Genomic DNA, 18,505 nt, shown 5'->3' on the forward strand with positions numbered 1-18,505 from the left:
TTAAAGGTGAACGTTGCATTACATTTTAAGTAGAATGATTTGTACTCATCATAGCTCCGAGCTTTCCAAAATGAGAAAGAGGGACACTTTGCAGCACATTCGGGGGACATATACCAATTTGGTTGCATCATCAGCGTCTTTTAAACTTGCATTCAAAAGTTTTTATTATTTTCATTGAGGCATATACAATGACCATCAACATACTACAATGTAACAGAACAACATAAAACAAAAAGACAGTCTTCGGGATTCCTTATTTTTCCATCTCTAGTATCTGGTCTCAATTGTCGACACAAGCCTACCGTTTTTAATTTCGGCTCAAGCTGGCCCCCTGCCCAGCTTCCCGCTCCAAACTTCGGCCTTAGCGGAACTATTCCCATTTTACCCCCTGAAGAAATACCTACGTCCCATCTTGTTATCTTGGGGTTTAGCAATCACTCGACCGATGGTCAAAAACCCAGGGACTTGTCGACTATTCTTACCAGAAGCTTGTGTAAGAACAGTCGAGACCAGATTACTAGGTTATCCCTATTATAGTGTATCATCGACCTGAGACTGCCTTACAAAACCTAAAAACATAATAAAAAAAACAAAAAAACAACAAAAAGCAAAAACAACAACAACAACAAAAAAACAACAAAAAAAAAGAACAATGTGGTTATATAGCATCTGTTGCAATAGGTTTTAATTTTGAACATATTAAAATGTTTCTGGTCGGGGTGGGCTAGGGCTCGCCTTCGCTCCCTTCCTCTCATACTCCTACAGGATTTACATATGCCGCCCACGGTGCCCAGGTAAGCTCAAACTGTTCCATTTTGTCTTGGAGTATACTCGCCAAAGTTAGAAAGAGTCGGGGCCATAATAGAAGGGCGTAATCTTGAAGGTAACCATTTCAATAAGTCTAGAGGCAGATCTCTAGCTGCCTTGGATTCCATGAGAGCCCAATCTGGTGGTTCCTCCGCTACATAAATAGCAGATAGCTGAGCTATCCGTGCGGCCCGATAATAATTATATATATTTGGGACCCCTAACCCCCCAGACTCTCTGGCGCTATATAGTGTGACTCTAGGTAGACGGTGACCCCTTCCCCCCCATATAAATTTCATTAAAATAGCCTGAACGGAAGCCAGTTCGGATCTAAGGACGTGGATAGGGAGGGCCCTAGAGAGGTATAGCAGACGAGAAAGCAGGGTCATCTTGATAGCATTTATTTTCCCATACCATGAAAGATTGTATGAAGACCACCTCTCCAGGTCCCCCCTCACGTCTTTTAAACTTGACTTGAATATCACTTTAATCCTGTTAACGCTTCCACCTTGCAGCACTGGGGGATCCTCAGTTCTAATCCCAGTCAGGTCACTATCTGCATGGAGTTTGCATGTTCTCCCTGTGCTTGTGTGGGTTTCCTCCAGGTATCATGCTTCCCTCCCAAACACTACAAAGACATGCTGGTGGCATAACTGACTGCTGTATCCATGAGTCTGTGTATGTATGCATGTGAGGTATGGGGGCCTTAGATTGTAAGCTCCACGAGGGCAGGGACTGATGTGAATGTGTGGTATGTAAAGTGCTGCGTACAATTGGTGGCGCTATATGAATACCAATAAAAATAATAATTTGTACCCTTTATGATAACTCTAAAATGACAAGTCCGATACAATGCATGGTGCTTGTTCACAAAAGAAATCAAAATATTTAAATTTTTAGAATTTCTTTTTAAAATCATACAGATGAACAACAAACTAAGGTCCCATTGACCCTACAGATTCCTGCGGCAGGATTCAAAGGCAGTGACGTCACAAGGGGGTGCGGACGGCACCCGGGTGAAACCATTTCAGGGGGTGACACCAAAATGACTGACAGTCATTTTGGTATCACCCCTTCTGAAAAGTCGGGCACTCAGTCATGGACAGAGAGGCCGACAGTTTCAGGAGAGAGGAGGGGACCCATTGGCATAACTTATTCCCACGGGTGAACGTCCTCTCCTCTCTCTGCCGGGGTCCATCACCAAGATGGCCGCAGGCAGCTAGCAATAGGATGACCGCGCATGCGCGATGACGTCATCATGCATGCAATCAGGGCGGGGTGTCCCCCGGTATCCGCTCTGGGTGACACCCGGCCCCTGATCCCAGGTGTCCCTGTGTGAATGGGACCTTACAGTCTTAGGTAGGAACTGCCAACACATTTTGGGGACATAAAAAGGAGAACACAGCCCCTCTCTCCCAAACATGAGCTTGCATACCCTCTTTCCCAGGGTGTCCCCTATTTAAAGCATAGTGCTTATAAAGCTGAAATCACGGTCACCATCCCCACACAATACGGCACGGTGGAAATTCCTATACTCCTCGGCTGGAAGTGTTAAAACTTGCAAGCACCTTATTCAGATGAACATAATCCAATCAGAACGGTGCCAGGGCAAGCATTTGCTAATGTTGCTAAACCAGAGAAGTAACTATCCTGTGAGATTCCAGTGTGTTGGGTATCAGACTCCAGCAAAGCGCCGAAGGAACTTCAGAGATGTCCGTGCCATTTAGGAAAGACCTTTGTAAAAACAACTTGGCAGCAGTGGGATTCGAACCCACGCCCCCGAACAGACTGGAGCCTTAATCCAGCGCCTTAGACCGCTCGGCCATGCTACCCTGTCTCTCAGTTTGTTCTGTGCATTAAAAAGTGGCGAGGCATGTTCTACAGGGAATGGTTTGATGAGGCTGCGGACATACATGGCACGCTTCAAATTCCTCCAGCCGGGTTGAGATTAGAGCTTTGAGTGGCTGAGATTGCCACCACCCTAGCCCCCAAAAAGGAATGGCCGGTTGGTTAGAGTGTGGTGCTAATAACGGCAGGTTATTGGGCTCTTTCGGGTTTAATACTCTGCCCTCCAAGGCTCTGATTGAGGAGAACATTATGTTGGGCAAACAACAAAGAGCATTGTAGACCTCTCGGCTATGTGACCCTTGCGAGAGCATGCACTGTGCATTAGAAGGTGGAGCGGCATGTTCTACGGGGAAAGGCTTGATGAGGCATTGGCCATATATAGCACACTTGGAACGCCTGCAGCTAGGCTGACATTAGAGCCTCGAGTGGCTGAGATTGTCACAACCCTATCATATAATAGTGTTTGCTGGATAGCTCAGTTGGTTACGGCATGATGCTAATAGCATTGAGGTGGCAGGTTCAATCATTATATGGGCCATATGTGTGATCAGGCCATTGTGGGGGAAACACCCTCATACACAGTATAGTTTTGATTGTAACAGATATCCCCTGTTTAAGATTTCTCTTCCTTTGAAAGCATTTCCTAATGTTGCTAAACCAAAGGTAACTATGCTGTGCGATTCCCTTGTGTTGGGCATCGAACACCAGCAAACTGCGGAAGACTCTTCAGAGACATGTAATCTGTTGAAGAAAGGCACCAAAAAGACTGGAACTTTAGACCAGCACCTTAGACCATGCAACCATGCTCCCCTTAGGTAGGCTTGGGTTATGTATTAGAACAGGGGTAGCCAAACTCCGGCCCTCCAGCTGTGGTGAAACTACAAATCCAATGATGCATCTCTCTCCGGAGTCGTGGCTGTGAGAATCTTGCAATGCCTCATGGGATTTGTAGTTCCACCACAGCTGGAGGGCTGGAGTATGGGCACCCCTGTAATTAGGAGGTGGAGAGGCATATTCTACACTACAGGGAATGACTTCATGAGGTCGTGGCATGCTTCAAAAATGTGCAGCTAGTTCAAGATTAGAGCCTCAAGTGGCTCCAACAGTAGAAGAAAGTTGGTTAAGGTGTGGTTGCCTATTTCCTTCCCATCTGCTAACAGCTGGGAAATGTTTGATTTCTGGTTACAGTGACCATAGAAAGGGGGGATCTCCCAGCTATAAGAGTAAAGACTAAATCGGGGTGGCCTGCACACCTCAAATCTTGACCATGGCGATTTCCTATATTTTCTGTTGCAAAAGCTACATTGTTGCTAAAAAAAGATCTCAGTAAAGATTGGAGATGGAGATATGTTATACCTGATGTGCTGTCCGTTTTTGATATTTTGGATTTTCTATGTTTCTCCATTGCCCCTGCCCCTGTTCCAGACGTGTAAAGTGAAGGTGTGAGATGGATTTTTGCTCAGAGTGATAAAAACTCGACAGCGCAGTCTGTTCCAGACCAGACCAGAAAAATACTGCTTGTCCTATTTTGTCTGGTCTTTAATGCACTGGAGCGCATCAAAAACGCATCAAAAACACATGGAACGCACTGGAATTAAAAAAATTCCAATTGCGGCAAAATCGTGGAAAAATCGCGGCAAAAATGCAATATTCCAGATCTGGTCTGGAAAATGGTGTGAACCCAGCCTAAGGCTATGTTCACACCGTGTCTGCATCAGAACTGCAAATGCGGTGCAGCTTAAAATTGACATTCCATGTGTTCCAGTGCATTCCAGACCAGAGAAAATGAGACAAGCAGTACTTTTTTTTTGTCTGGACCGGAACAGACTCCGCTGGTGTGAACAGAGCCCAGAAATAGCATAGGGATACATCGGGAATGCTTTTTTGGTCCGGGAACAAACTGTTCTGGTAATGACCCGGACATGGTGTGAACAATCCCAAAATGAGCCCATTCCCACCACATCCAGATCATGTCCAGACCAGACCAGATTGTCTCCGGACCCAAAATGCATCCTAATGTATCCCTGTGCTATTTCTGGCCTCTGTTCACACCAGCACAGTCTGTTCCAGACCTGGCCAGAAAAATACTGCATGTCTCATTTTGTCTGGTCTGGAATGCACTGGAACGCATAGAAATGCATAAAAAACGCATGGACCACACTGCGCTGCACCTGAAAGCCCATTTTAAGTTTTTAAAAAAACAGCTCTGGAATGTGGCAAAACCGCAGTAAAAACACAGTTAAAACGCGATGCACTGCGTTCCAGATCTGGTCCGGAAAATGGTGCGAACCCGGCCTTTATCTGCACCGGAACGGACTGGGCTGGTGTGAACAGAGGCCAGAAATACCATAGGGACACATTGGGATGCTTTATTGGTCCGGGAACAAAGTGTTCTGGTCTGGACATGATCCGGACATGGTGTGAACAAGCCCAAAATGAGACTTTTCTGGTCTGGTCTGGAACGGACTGCGCTGGTGTGAACAGAGGCCAGAAATAGCATTTGGATACATTAGGGTGCATTTTGAGTCCGGAAACAATCTGGTCTAGTCTGGAGATGATCTGCATGTGGTGTGAACGCACCCTTTGTCTTGTCTGGAATGCACTGGAACGCATCAAAAACTCACGCAAACGCACTGGAACGCCCTGAAAGCCCATTTTAAGCTAAAAAAGAAAAAAGCCAGCTCTGGAAATGCTATAAAAATGCAGCAAAAATGCAGCTAAACGCAGTGCACCGCGTCCCAGATCTTATCCGGAAATCGGGACGCGATTGAATCAAATAGTTTTGGCTAGAGATACACTTTCAGGAATGATTTCTCTTTAGCCCGGAGCAGGAGGCAGCTGTCCTACACAAGCAAAACAAGCAGCCCTCTGCTGTGTGGGAGTCTTTCTTCTTTCTTCATTTTTCATGTCTGTGTACAAAATATAATCAAACTCTGTTTTCAAAACACATTGCGCTATTACCAAGGAATTTACACAGAGGAAGCTACGGACTTGATTCGATGCTATTTCAGCCCCCTGAGGGCACAGTCCGTCAGGGAACATTCTTCTATAAGTGATGATTCAATGAACATTCATATCACCTGAGGATGTTCATGTAGTCGGATCCATGTGGCCGGGTCTACACTATTGGGCCGCGTTATGCGCGTTGGTACGCTGCAATGCTATCCATTCTTAATGGCGCCTCACCAGCAGTTGCAGTCGGGGAGTGTTGGGTTACAAAAAAGAGGGACTACTCCTTTAAAGAAGAACTCCAGGCAAAAAAAGAAATTACCCTTGTAGAGGGGCTCCCCCTGCCCTCCAAGGGTTAAAGAAGAACGTGGGCACAAATTGTATTAACCCTTGCAGTGGGGTTAACGGCTCATTTTTGCCTGGGGTAAAAAAAATAATAATAAATGTGGTACGCACCTGTTCTTCGGAGGCGAATGGCGCTTAGACCGGTCCCTGGATCGTTTCTCCCCCTCCAATGTAGCAGTCTAATGTGCCATAAATCTTCACAGTATTTTGGACGTGAGGACGCAGAGAGGCATACTATCCCTGCAGTGGAGGAGGAGACAGGCTGCAGGGAGCGCCGCCATCTCTGAGGATCGGATGAGCATATCTTTGTTATTTTTGACCAGTGGCGGAACTATCGCCATAGCGACCCAGGCCGCCGCTATGTTGCCTGGGGTACAGGGGGCACGGACAGGACATGGAACAAAAGGGTCCCCCTGATGCCTTCGCAGGCTGCTGGCTGTCACTGGCGGCTGTGAGGAGGAACGCGACACTGTCCAGATCACTGATAACATGTCAGTGATCTGTGCAGCTGTGCGTTCCTCCTCACAGCCGCTGCTAAGTCAGTGACAGCCAGCAGCGGAGGAGCAGGCCGGGGCCCAGCAGTGGCAGCAGAAGAGGAGGAGGCGTGCCAGGCAGCAGTGGAGGAAGAGGCCAGGCCCGGCAGCAGTGGAGGAGGGGCTGGGCTCGGCGGCAGTGGAGGAGGAGGCGGTGACTGAGGAGGAGGCGGGGCCCAGCAGTGGAGAAGGCTGACAGTGGATCGGGGGCTGACAGGTAAGAGGTGTGCAGGGGCGTGAGTCTATGGTGGGCTCTGCAGAGTCACTCTCAGGTTGGCTGTGTGGGATCTCAGGTGAGCTCTGCAAGGGGCGTAACTAGAAATCACGGGGCCCCATACAAAATTTTGGGGCCCTGTGATTTCTAACTACGCCCCTGATTTTGACCCTAGGCAAAAATGAGCAGTTGACCCTTCCACTGCAGGGGGTAGCCGCACTGCACGGGTTAATTCAATTTGTGCCCGGCTTTCTTCTTTAAGTTGTTGTTTTGTCTAGAGGACTAAAATAAAGCTGATGTATTCACCTGATCCAAACTTCCACGGTGGTCAGCACTCACCTCTCTACCCCTCTGCCCAAGCTATGGAATATCCCTCCATAGTCTAATGCAGGTCAATGGACCTTAGACCACCAAAGCGAAGGGTGAGAAGAGGCTGCGGGGACCGATCTAGCAGCCCAGAGGAGACCAGTGAGACCAAGGATCAGGTAATTCTGCTTTATTCCAGCCCCTAGACAAAAATGAACACTAAACCCTTGCAGTGGGGCTACCTAATTTCTATATTTGCCCAGAATTCTTCTTTAATAGTGTGTATAGGTGCAATAGGGAGCCCATTCAAATATATTGCACTGTCACATTAGTGCACATGCCATAGCACACCACAGCAATGTGCCTCCAGCCTCAAACTGCTATTAAGGTTGCAAATAAAAAAAAAAATGGCGATCGTCAGGCTTTCTATAGCCGAAGAGAATGTGTAAGTCTCTATTGCCATAAACATTTCTTTCTACCATTTGGCAAAAAAATGTTTTCTGTACGCTGAGCATGTGCAGCTCCGCACACAGACCCAGCATGCCAAGGTGAAGGAACTCCTGCGCGCATGTGCCTGAGTGCCTGAGCAGAGGGGGAGAGGGGCGAGTGCTGACCATTGTGGGGCACAGGGTCAGGTAAGTATGTCTGCTTTATTTGCATCCCCTAGACAAAACCAGCACCCAACCCTTGCAGTACGGCAGGGGCGTCCCGAGGCTGTGTGTCACCTGGGCCGGATACCGGGTGACACCCCGCCTTGACATCATCGCGCATGGGCGGCCATCTTGGTGATACCTGCCGGCAGAAAGAGGAGGGGACTTTCACCCAGTGGGATAAGGTGTGCCGCCGGGCCCCCACCTCTCTCCTGGAACTCTCGGTCCATGACTGAGTGCCCGACTTTTCAGAGTGGGTGACACCAGAATGACTGTCAGCCATTTTGGTGTCACCCCTCCAATGGTACAAAAAGGAAGATACTTGCTGCACTCCTTACCGGGATTCCCATATGGATATACAGACGAGTTTTCGAAATGACTGCGGAACGTCACCAGCACACCAGATTAATTACTGCATCAAATGTTCATTTATTGTCATCTGCCGTCTCTTGGTTGCAAGCGCTTTTGGGGCCACGTAGGGTCCCCTTCATCAGGGGATCATCTCTGAGCCTGATGAAGGGGACCCTGCGTGGCCTCAAAAGCGCTTGCAACCAAGAGACGGCAGATGACAATAAATGAACATTTGATGCAGTAATTAATTTGGTGTGCTGGTGACGTTCTTCAAATACCCCTCCAATGTTGTCACCCGGGTGCGGGCTGCACCCCCCTTGTGACGCCACTGCAGTAAGGGGGTAGCCTCACTGCAATGTAACATTTCTCTATTTGTATTTGATAGGCTGGAGGGGCTGTCAGTAAGCGGACCTTTTCATTGGTGGTCCATTTTGATACAAATGGCACAGAAATATGACATATCTCCAATTCTGACAGGTCTGGGTACTTTTGTGTAAATATTTAGCAATGTTTACTAGAAGCTCCTTCATACAATGTAACCATTTAGATGCAGTGGATAGGAAACATCCTTGGTAACCGGGATTCGGGAAAGTATGTTAATTAAAAGAAAAGGTACAGCTGCTGTAACTTATCAGTTGACAGTTCGGCCCTCTTGACCTTTTTTCCTGCTGTGTACCATTTACACGGAACAAAAGACTGGCAGGTTATTGCTGTAAATGATATTTTGTTTACGGACGCCAGGGAATCCATCAGCAAGCGTCATATATATATATAGAAGACTCCAAACAAAACCATCAAGTAAATGTTGTTTTTTGGGTTCCGAAAAGGTAAAGCTGGATGACGTACTGGACACACTCTGAGTCAAGCTTTCTTCATAAAGGAACAAGGCCCAAAAGTATGTACTAGGCCTGCATGACCGATGCTGAGGTTTTGGAGGTGTAGTGGGCACCATGAAAGCAATGAACATCAATTGGCCTACAGAATTTTACCCAGGCTAGGCGTTACAGGAAGCACTTTGCTTTGTGTTGGCATATACAGTGCATCCATACCTCCCAACTGTCACTCATTTGGAAGAACTGTCCCTCATACCTCCCAACTGTCCCTCATTTGGAAGAACTGTCCCTCATACTTTCCAACTGTCCCTCATTTGGAGCAACTGTCCCTCACACCTCCCAACTGTTCCTCATTTGGAGGAACTGTCTCTCATACCTCTTAACTGTCCCTCATTTAGAGGAACTCTTCCCTCATACGTCCCACCTGCCCTCATTTGGGGGAACTGTCCCTCATACCTCCCAACTATCCCTCATTTGGAGGAACTGTCATAACTCTTAACTGTCCCTGATTTAGAGGAACTCTCCCTCATACCTCCCATCTTCCCTCATTTGAGGAATTGTCCCTCATACCTCTCAACTGTCCTTCATTTGGAGGAACTATCCCTTATACCTCCCAACTATCCCTCATTTAGGCCTGGTTCACACCTGGGCGTTTTACAGCGCGTTCCTACGCTCTGTAAAACGCTCAACATGTGAAAACCATTGATTGCCTATGGGCATGGTTCCTACCTGGGCGTTTTAAAGCGCGTAGGAACGCGCTGCAAAACGCCCAAAGAAGTACAGGAGCTTCTTTAGGGCGTATTTGCCGCGCTTATCCATTGGGATACAACCAGGTAGCCCTCGTTAACGTGCGTTGTGGTAGGGTGTGTCCATCGCCTAAATACATTGTGCTGGAAGGTGTGCCTCTTTCTCATCTCAGAACATTGGGCGGTATGGTACATCCTAAAAATTTTTTACCAGCATACCTTATTCTTGCATGAAGGACAGTTGGGAGGTATGGGACAGTTGGGAGGTATGGGACAGTTGGGAGGTATGAAGGAGAATGGAAGGTATGAAGAACACTTGGGAGGTATGAGGGAGAGTTGGGCGGTATTACGGTCAATTGGGAGGCATGAACAAAAGTTGGGAGACATGAAGGACAGTTGAGGGGTATGAGGGACAGTTGGGAGGTATAAGGGGCAGTTGGGAGGTATAAAGGACAGTTGAGAGGTATGAAGGACAGTTTGGAGGTATGAGGGACAATTGGGAAGTATGAAGGACAATTGGGAGCTATGAGGGACAGTTGGGAGGTGTGAAGAAGGGGGCGTGACCCCGGAAACGCGTCAATGACGCCACAACACAGTGGCACACAGGCTGATTGCAGTCCTGAAACTGCTATTTCTTTGAAATCTTCTATACAAGCTGTTATTTGACCTACCATTGTGAGTACCTTTGCACTCTTACTTTTGTGTCTTTTAAAATAAAAAATAATCTCCATTAGGCCACGTTCACATATAGCTAATTGTCACGCGATTTCCGCCGCGATATCGCGCATTTTTGCCGTGCGATATCGCGAGAAGTCGCCGGCCAATGCTATTCAATGGAGCTGTCTTAACTCCATGTCGCGCGTCGCTCGTCGCGGTCGCAAGTCGCTTCTACCGGACCCTTTTTTCGGCGGATTTTGCGCGATTTCGCTTTTTTTCTATGGAGCCCGACGGAGAAGGCCGCGCTACCGTCGCTGGAACGCCGCCCCGAAAGTCGCGCTATCCCGGCCGCTGCAAAGGTATGTCGCTATATGTGAACGGGGTCTTAGGTTGGGCGCCCTTCTGTCCTTTTTTGTATGACAGTTGGGATGTATAAAGGACAGTTGGGAGGTATGAAGGGCTGTTGGGAGCTATGAAGGACAGTTGGGATGTTTGAGGTACAGTTGGGAGGTATGAGGGACAGTTGTGAGGTATGAGGGATAGTTGGGGGTATGAAGGATAGTTGGGAGGTATGAGGGACAGTCGGGATGTTTGAGGGATAGTTGGGGGTATGAGGGATAGTTGGGGGGTATGAGGGATAGTTGGGAGGTATGAGGGACAGTCGGGATGTATGAGGGACAGTTGGGGGGTATGAGGGACAGTCGGGATGTTTGAGGGATAGTTGGGAGTATGAGGGATTACTTTTTCCACATATGGTCTATACATGAGTGAGTCTAAAGAAGAGGGCCATCTATGGAGGAAAGAGGGACAGAGCGGACCTGTTAGAGGTTATGACTTCAGAATGACCCTTTCTGCCTCTTTACATACAATGTCCTCTTATGTCGCTCCGATTAGGTGGCAATTTTTGGGTATGGGCGTTCCCAGCTCCGGTCCAGGGAGGTCTTCCTCCTGTCCCCCCCTCCTCCCTCTCCCTTCCCGGAGAGGTTTCCCTTCTGTCTCCCCCTCCCTTCCATCAATCCCTCTCCGGGCTCACTGACCATGGCTTCCCCAGCTAGGACTGCCAGGAGCGGCTTGCTGGAGCTGCGGAGCCCCGGGGAGCTCTGGAGCCGGATCTTGCTTCTGCTGGGCGAGGAGACTCTGAGCTTCACCCCGGAGCCGGAGAGCGGGGCACCCGAGGAGAAAGCGGTGAATGGGGGGGATCCGGCTGGAGGGGTCCCGGACTCCATCGTCAACCTGCGGAGGACTGTCAGGGTGGTGAAGCAGGAGGCTGGAGGTCTGGGGGTCAGCATCAAGGGTAAGACACATGGCAGCGCTGCCCTGACCTGTCACTTCTCCCAGGGACACTCAGATACAAGTTTATGGAACACCCATCTGTCCCTGGAAAAGTCCCTGATCTCATGTGCCATGGCATTCTTCATTGCAGGGGCATTGCCAGGGCTTGCCCCTGGAGTTTTCTTTTTCTGATCTCCTTACCATCTTGTCTTGAATTGTATTGTGATTGTAATGTCTGCCCTATATTGTAAAGCGCTGCACAAACTGTTGGCGCTATATAAATCCTGTATAATAATAATAATAATAATAATCATAGCATCTTGGCTTAAATTGTCTCTCTGAGATTGTAGAAAAATACACCCCCTCCCCCCCAAGGGTTAAATGCTCTTTAAAGCCTATAAAAAAAAACTACCCTTATGGTGTAACCGGCACTGCAAGGGTTAACTGCCCGTTTTTGTCTAGGAATGAAAACAATAAAGATATACTCACCCGATCCTCAGAACCAGCTGGTTGTAAGACCGGTCCCTGCAGCCTGTCTCCTCCTCTGCCCCAATGGTCTAAGGTGCTGTGAGTGAATACAGTGTATAGGATGTGAGGACCCTGAGGGACATTCCATGGCTGGAGCTGCGGGGCCTGGTCTAGCAGCCAGCTGGCTCCAAGCTTCGGGTGAGTCCATCTTCATTATTTTCATTCCTAGATGAAAATGAACACTTAACCCTTGCAGTGAAGGGCTAGCCCCATTGCAAAGGTTATATATATATATATATATATTCTTCTTTAGGTCTAGGGGGCAGAGGAATAAGCTGCAGTACTTACCTTATTCCTCTGCTCTGACAAGCTCCTCCTTCTTTCTCTGATGCTCCGCGTTGTGGGCAGTCTCTGGCCATCCTGATGCACAGTGCAGAACGTTTGATGTACTTAATGCCTGGTACTTAATGACATCGGCGCGTGACCACCGGCTGGGGCACCTTAGAGAAGAAGGCTTCAGGGGACCAGTTGCATAAATGAACAGAGCGAAGAACAAGGCGTTTAACCCCTTCAGTACAGGGGGGTGCCAAGGCAGAGGGACTGTATTTTAAATGACCAGAATTAAGCTTTTAAGTGGAACTTGACAAGTGGAGATTTTTTTATATTATTAGGAACATCTAGAAGTGTTCAATGTGCCCTGAAAGATTCTCCCTTTGTCTGTGATTCCCCCTGAAATACAGCAGTGCACTTCCTGGTGTATGAGTGTGCCTAGGCAGAGCTGTATGTCTGCAGCGTGAGATCTAAGGCACCGCTGCTACTGACTGCTAGTCTAGGAGATTCGGAGTGAGATTTGGGGACATCACTACTGTGTTGCTCACTGCTCTCCTTGCTGGAGGCTCTGACATGAGGAAGCAAAGCCTTGCCTCTACCAAGATGGTCGCCTTCACACAGAGACACAGTGTAGGACAAGTCATGGTAAGTCAATAGTCAAGGAGGCCACAGGCAGTACTGGGGACTAGTCCTTTGTAGTCTGCCTGCCTTATTTTGGGCAAAGCTCCCAATTCATCTTTGCAATATCCCCATTGGAAGTACTTGAATATCTCTAAGAAAGTTATATTTAGGGGTCGTTCTGCCAGAGGCAATATTAGTTGTTGGTGGAGCCTCCCGGCGTCTCATGAGTCTTGGATATTTCACCAATGAGATATATGCTCCTTAGTTCCCAACTCTGTTCTGGGTCACTCCCAGAAAGTGTTTGATTATTCAGCCTTATTTCTCAATAAGGTTGTTGCGTGCAAGGTGCCGGCTAACAATGGAAGATCTCGGCAAATCCAGGTGCACGACTTGTTTGAGGATAGGTGACTCACTACCTGTAATTCTCTGTGGACTGATACACACAGTGGAACCCCGGCTCAAATACATTCATTGAGGGTCAATGAATGCCTCTTACCTAGGTGGTAAGTGGAGGGATGCCTTTTACCGTGGTGGTCAATATGAAATATGTATTTTACTGTGGTGGTCAATAGGTAGAATGCCTCTTACCTTGGTGGTCAGTGGAAAGAATGCCTTTTACTTTGGTGGTCATTGGGAAGAATGGCTCTTACCTTTGTGGTCAATAGGAGGAATGTCTCTTACCTTGGTGATCATTGGGAAGAATGCCTCTTGCCTTGGTGATCATTGGGAAGAATGCCTCTTGCCTTGGTGATCAGTGGGAAGAAGGCCCACTGACCTTGGTGATCAGTGGGAAGAATGCCCCTTACATTGGTGGTCAGTGGGAAGAAGGCCTTTTACCTTGGTGGTCAGTGGGAAGAAGGCCTTTTACCTTGGTGGTCAGTGGGAAGAAGGCCTTTTACCTTGGTGGTCAGTGGAAAGAATGCCTTTTGCTTTGGTGGTCAGTGGGAAGAAGGCCTTTTACTTTGGTGGTCATTGGGAAGAATGGCTCTTACCTTTGTGGTCAATAGGAGGAATGTCTCTTACCTTGGTGATCATTGGGAAGAATGCCTCTTGCTTTGGTGATCAGTGGGAAGAAGGCCCACTGACCTTGGTGATCAGTGGGAAGAATGCCCCTTACATTGGTGGTCAATAGGAGGAATGTCTCTTACCTTGGTGATCATTGGGAAGAATGCCTTTTACCTTGGTGATCAGTGGGAAGAAGGCCTTTTACCTTGGTGGTCAGTGGGAAGAAGGCCTTTTACCTTGGTGTTCAGTAGGAAGAGTGCCCTTTACCTTGGTGGTCAGTAGGAAGAGTGTCTTTTACCTTGGTGGTCAGTGGGAAGAATGCATCCTACCTTGCTGGTCATTGAGAAGAATTGCCCTTTCATTGGTGATCAGTGGGAAGAATGCCTTTTACCCCGGTGATCAGTGGGAAGAATGCCTTTTACCCCGGTGATCAGTGGGAAGAATGCCTCTTACCCCGGTGATCAGTGGGAAGAATGCCCTTTACCCCGGTGATCAGTGGGAAGAATGCCTTTTACCTCAGTAGGGAAGAATGCCTTTTACCCCGGTGATCAGTGGGAAGAATGCCTCTTACCCCGGTGATCAGTGGGAAGAATGCCCTTTACCCCGGTGATCAGTGGGAAGAATGCCTTTTACCTCAGTGATCAGTGGGAAGAATGCATCTTACACCGGTGATCAGTGACAGCAATGCCTTTTACCCCAGTGATCAGTGGGAAGAATGCCTCTTACCCTAGGGATCAGTGGGAAGACTACTCCTCCTGATCAGTGGGAAGACTGCTCCTCCTACAGTATTGGTGAGCATGCCACCCTTTCAGACAACTAAAAGATCTGCCAAGTGGCGTTAGCCCTGGAATTATCCATGCACCATCAGATGGGAGGTCAATCAGTCACAGCTCAAGGAACCCCTAGCAACTTTTGGAGGTACCCTAGGGTTCTATGGAACCCTGGGCGAGAATGGATGATTTAGAGGATGAATGAAAGGTTTGGTGCATTTTTGGTAGTTAAATAGTATATATTTTTTTTGTATAAACGTCAATACCTCAAACCCAAAAAAGAGGGACAGAAGGATTTTGTTTCAAAAGTGGGACAGACTTTCTGAATAAGAAGCAATTAGGAGCAATAGAATTGGCCTGTGGGAGTATATCCAGGATTGGATGGATTGGCAATATCAAGCACCTTTGAGCCAGTCGTGTGGTATAATGAACAATTGATTCTTATTATTGTTGTTGACTTTTACCAATAATCTTTTCACTCTAAAATTGATCGAATTGTGTTTTTATTGCGAAATCGACCGCCGATCAATTGAACAAAAAACCCACGTGCATGCGGCCAACGTAAGATATACTTTTTCTGCAGCAAAGTGACAGAAATTTCACCGGCTGTTCTTGATGCCTTTGACTCTCAAAATAAATCCCCTTCTTGCTATGTTTAGCGCGCTGTGCATCCGTGTTGTGGGAGATCATGTGTTACTTTCATTTCAGGACTAGGAAAATAATATAAGTGCCTCGTAGATGACAGATTGGCTGCCTTTCAGCTCTTCTGAAGTTTTAGAGGAGTCAGGATATTGCAGCTCACTTCATGTCCTGAATCTGAAATGACACCGCAGCCTCATGTCCATTCCCAGTGAAAAGGATAAGAAGGTTGTTTTGTAAGCATATTACATGTGAACTGGGATCCGGCATTCCTGCCCTGTGAGAGTCACAATCACAAGGCTCCTGTTTACTGGGCAGCCCCAGAGAGAGGGTGGAGGAGAAAGGGGACGTTTCATGGTAGATCTGGTGCTGTGTCTGGAGTGGAAGGAGATCCAACGTTTCATAAACAGCTTCTTCTGAAACAATGTTAAAGGGAAAACATTGACATACCAGTGTGTGCTATATTTTGAGTTATTGTCATCATGTTTATCTTAAATGCAACATGTAATAGAAATTCAAATGTTTGCTCTTCTAGATGTTTTGTTTTTACTATATTAAAGGCCACATTTACCTTTTATATCATGCTTCACACCCATAGTTCAGGATTAAACATGGAACATGGTTATATTGAAACCCCTAACCCCATATAGCCCCCCTTACCTGAATCTCAGCCTTCTTCTCTTCGCAGGTTGCTGCTGTTTTTTGAATTAACCGCAGTCAGACACAGCCACGTCACCCATTCACACGCATTAGGGATGCACTGATACCGATACTAGTATAGGTATCGGTGCCGAGTATTTGGGCGAGTACTCGTTCTCGCCCAAATGCTTCGATGTCTAGCGCGATACCCGAGCTTCTGGTATCAGGAAGCCGGGCAGCAAATCATTACACTTGACGAGGGAGCATGGAGCCGCCTTCCCGGCCAATCAGGAAGCCAGGCAGCGTGTAATTACTCCCTGCTCGGTTTCCTGATTGGTTGGGAAGCTGGCCAGTCAGGAAGCTGGGCGCCGTGTAATGACTCTCTGATTGGCCGGGAAGCCGGCTTCATGCTCCCTCGTCACCTCGTGACGAGGAAGCATGAAGCCGGCTTCCCGTCCAATCAGGAAGCCGGGCGTTGCGTCATTACACGGCGCCCAGCTTCCTGATTGGCCAGAAAGCCAGCTCCATGCTTACTCGTCACATAGTGATGAGAAGCATTGGAACGGCTTCCCTGCTAAGCAGGAAGCCAGGTGGCGAGTCATTACACGCCGCCTGGCTTCCTGAATGGGACTTCCGGTACTCAAGTACCGGGGAAAAAAATATCTGTAATCGTACTCAATACCGAAATACCGGTATCGGTGCATCCCTAGATTCACTGATGAAGGGGGCTTGACCCTGAAACGCGTCAATCTTGGCTGACTGCGGCCGGTGGACGGTGATGTGACCGGTGGCAGCTGTGGTACATAGTTGGGGCGGTACCATGTTGGGTTAACAGACAGTGTAGCCTCTTGTTTGTTGTTAAAGTGTGATGAAAACGTTTGCTCTTTAACGAGAGTTAAAGAAAACTGTTTGTCTAAGGGCTTGTTCAGACCAGTTGCGTGCGTTCCAGAGCGGTAGCTGCGATCGGACGCGTGGCGAAACATTGCCAGGGATCCATTCCACTGCAAACTTATAAAAATGCTGCATGCTCTATGCAGTGGAACGGAATGCAGGCAATGTTTTGTCACGTGTCAGATCGCACGCGGGAGGGGGAGGTCGTGGAAGCGGTGCCATTGACTTCAATGCACTGCCACACCCCCTCCTGCCAGAACGCAGGGGGAAGTTTTGTGAGCGATTGCTGTGCGTTCCAGCAGCTACCGCTCTAGAACGCACCGCACTTGGTGTGAACAAGCCCTAAGATATACAACCATCCTGCTTACTATTCTGCTTCCTGTTGTGCATTACTACCCAGTGGTTGTACAACTTGTACTTGTTACAATGCAAGTCTGTGAATGAATGGACTCCCTAAACAAACTGCATTGTTCATGTGGCTGATATCTTATCTCAAGAGTTAAAGTGACATTAAAGTAGGGCTGGTACTGATTAAAACTTTCGTGTTCGATTAATCAAAATATTTTTTTAATCGATTCATTTTGATTATTTATAACACACACACACAGATCCAACTACATTGGCCTATACACATACAGCACAGCAATGAAGTAATAAAATGAACTAGGATCACTCTAATCCAGCACGCTATTAATCTCACGTGCCCCACTCAATATGGCCGCCGCTTGAGTGGGGCAACTCAGAATAATAACGTGCTGGATTAGTACGGCACCGGACGCCGCCCCCCTTCCCTTCGTTAGCCGACGGAGTCACTTGGGGAAGGGGGGAGTAGTCAGTTGACTTCGATGCCCGTGACAACACCGGATCTCCGACGGTGACGTCGGAGAATTTTAATCGATCAAAAATTTTAACGATTAATCGAGAAATTAATCGTTAATTTCCCCAGCCCTACATTAAAGTAAAAAATAAATGATTTAAGGACCTTTAATGATGCCTCTTGATCCGATCATCTTCTTCTTATCAGTAGTTTTCAGGAGTCCCTCCTGCACTGCTGTGTTTCCTGTGTCCCACGGAGTCTGTGTGCGTGCACGCTGCCTGCATTGACTTACTCTGTGTCTCTCCTCTTCTCCCGCCCAAAGATCTCTACTGCGCATGCGCCCGCCACATTATCCTTCATGGCCACTCAAGAATCTTCAGATCTGCAGATGGGAGCGAGCGGTGGAGACACAGGTAAGTAATAACCTTTTTGGTGACTTTTTACATTTTTTAAAATGTTTTTGCACATATCTACTGCTTGCTAGCTGTAGATATATGCAAAGAAAAAAGGAACGTTTAATTATAAATTAAGTAGAAAGCAGAGTGATAGTACTGAACCACTGAGAGCTCCATCTAGTGGCTGTTTTATTATTATTATTACATAGTATTTATATAGCGCCAACAGTTTGCGCAGCGCTTTACAATGTAAGGAAGACATTACAATTACAATACAATTCAAGACAAGATGGTAAGGAGGGCCCTGCCCCTGAGGGCTTACAATCTGAAAGAGGAGGGTGAAATGATACATGAGGAGGGAGCTGTGTGGGGATGACTTGTTTGAGCATGTGAGGGCTCAGTGGCTAGGGTGACGTGGG

General features: G+C 47.6%; 1 protein-coding gene and 1 non-coding gene across 2 annotated transcripts in view; one reads left to right on the top strand and one right to left on the bottom strand.

Moving 5' to 3' along the window:
• Positions 1–2,557: 2,557 nt before the first annotated feature.
• On the bottom strand, positions 2,558–2,639 carry TRNAL-AAG. The gene has a single exon. It is a non-coding gene; the product is annotated as a tRNA-Leu (tRNA).
• An 8,589-nt stretch (positions 2,640–11,228) lies between these two features.
• SNTA1 (syntrophin alpha 1) overlaps positions 11,229–18,505 on the top strand; it is a 45,413-nt gene continuing 38,136 nt past the window's right edge. The window contains exon 1 of the mRNA XM_018555356.1: positions 11,229–11,533. Coding sequence (XP_018410858.1) covers positions 11,278–11,533 — 256 coding nt within the window. The 5' untranslated portion in view covers positions 11,229–11,277. The remainder of the gene's footprint in view (positions 11,534–18,505) is intronic.

The sequence above is a fragment of the Nanorana parkeri genome, unplaced genomic scaffold (genome assembly GCF_000935625.1).
Source record: "Nanorana parkeri isolate BGI_ZX_2015 unplaced genomic scaffold, ASM93562v1 scaffold193, whole genome shotgun sequence".
NCBI lineage: Eukaryota > Metazoa > Chordata > Amphibia > Anura > Dicroglossidae > Nanorana > Nanorana parkeri.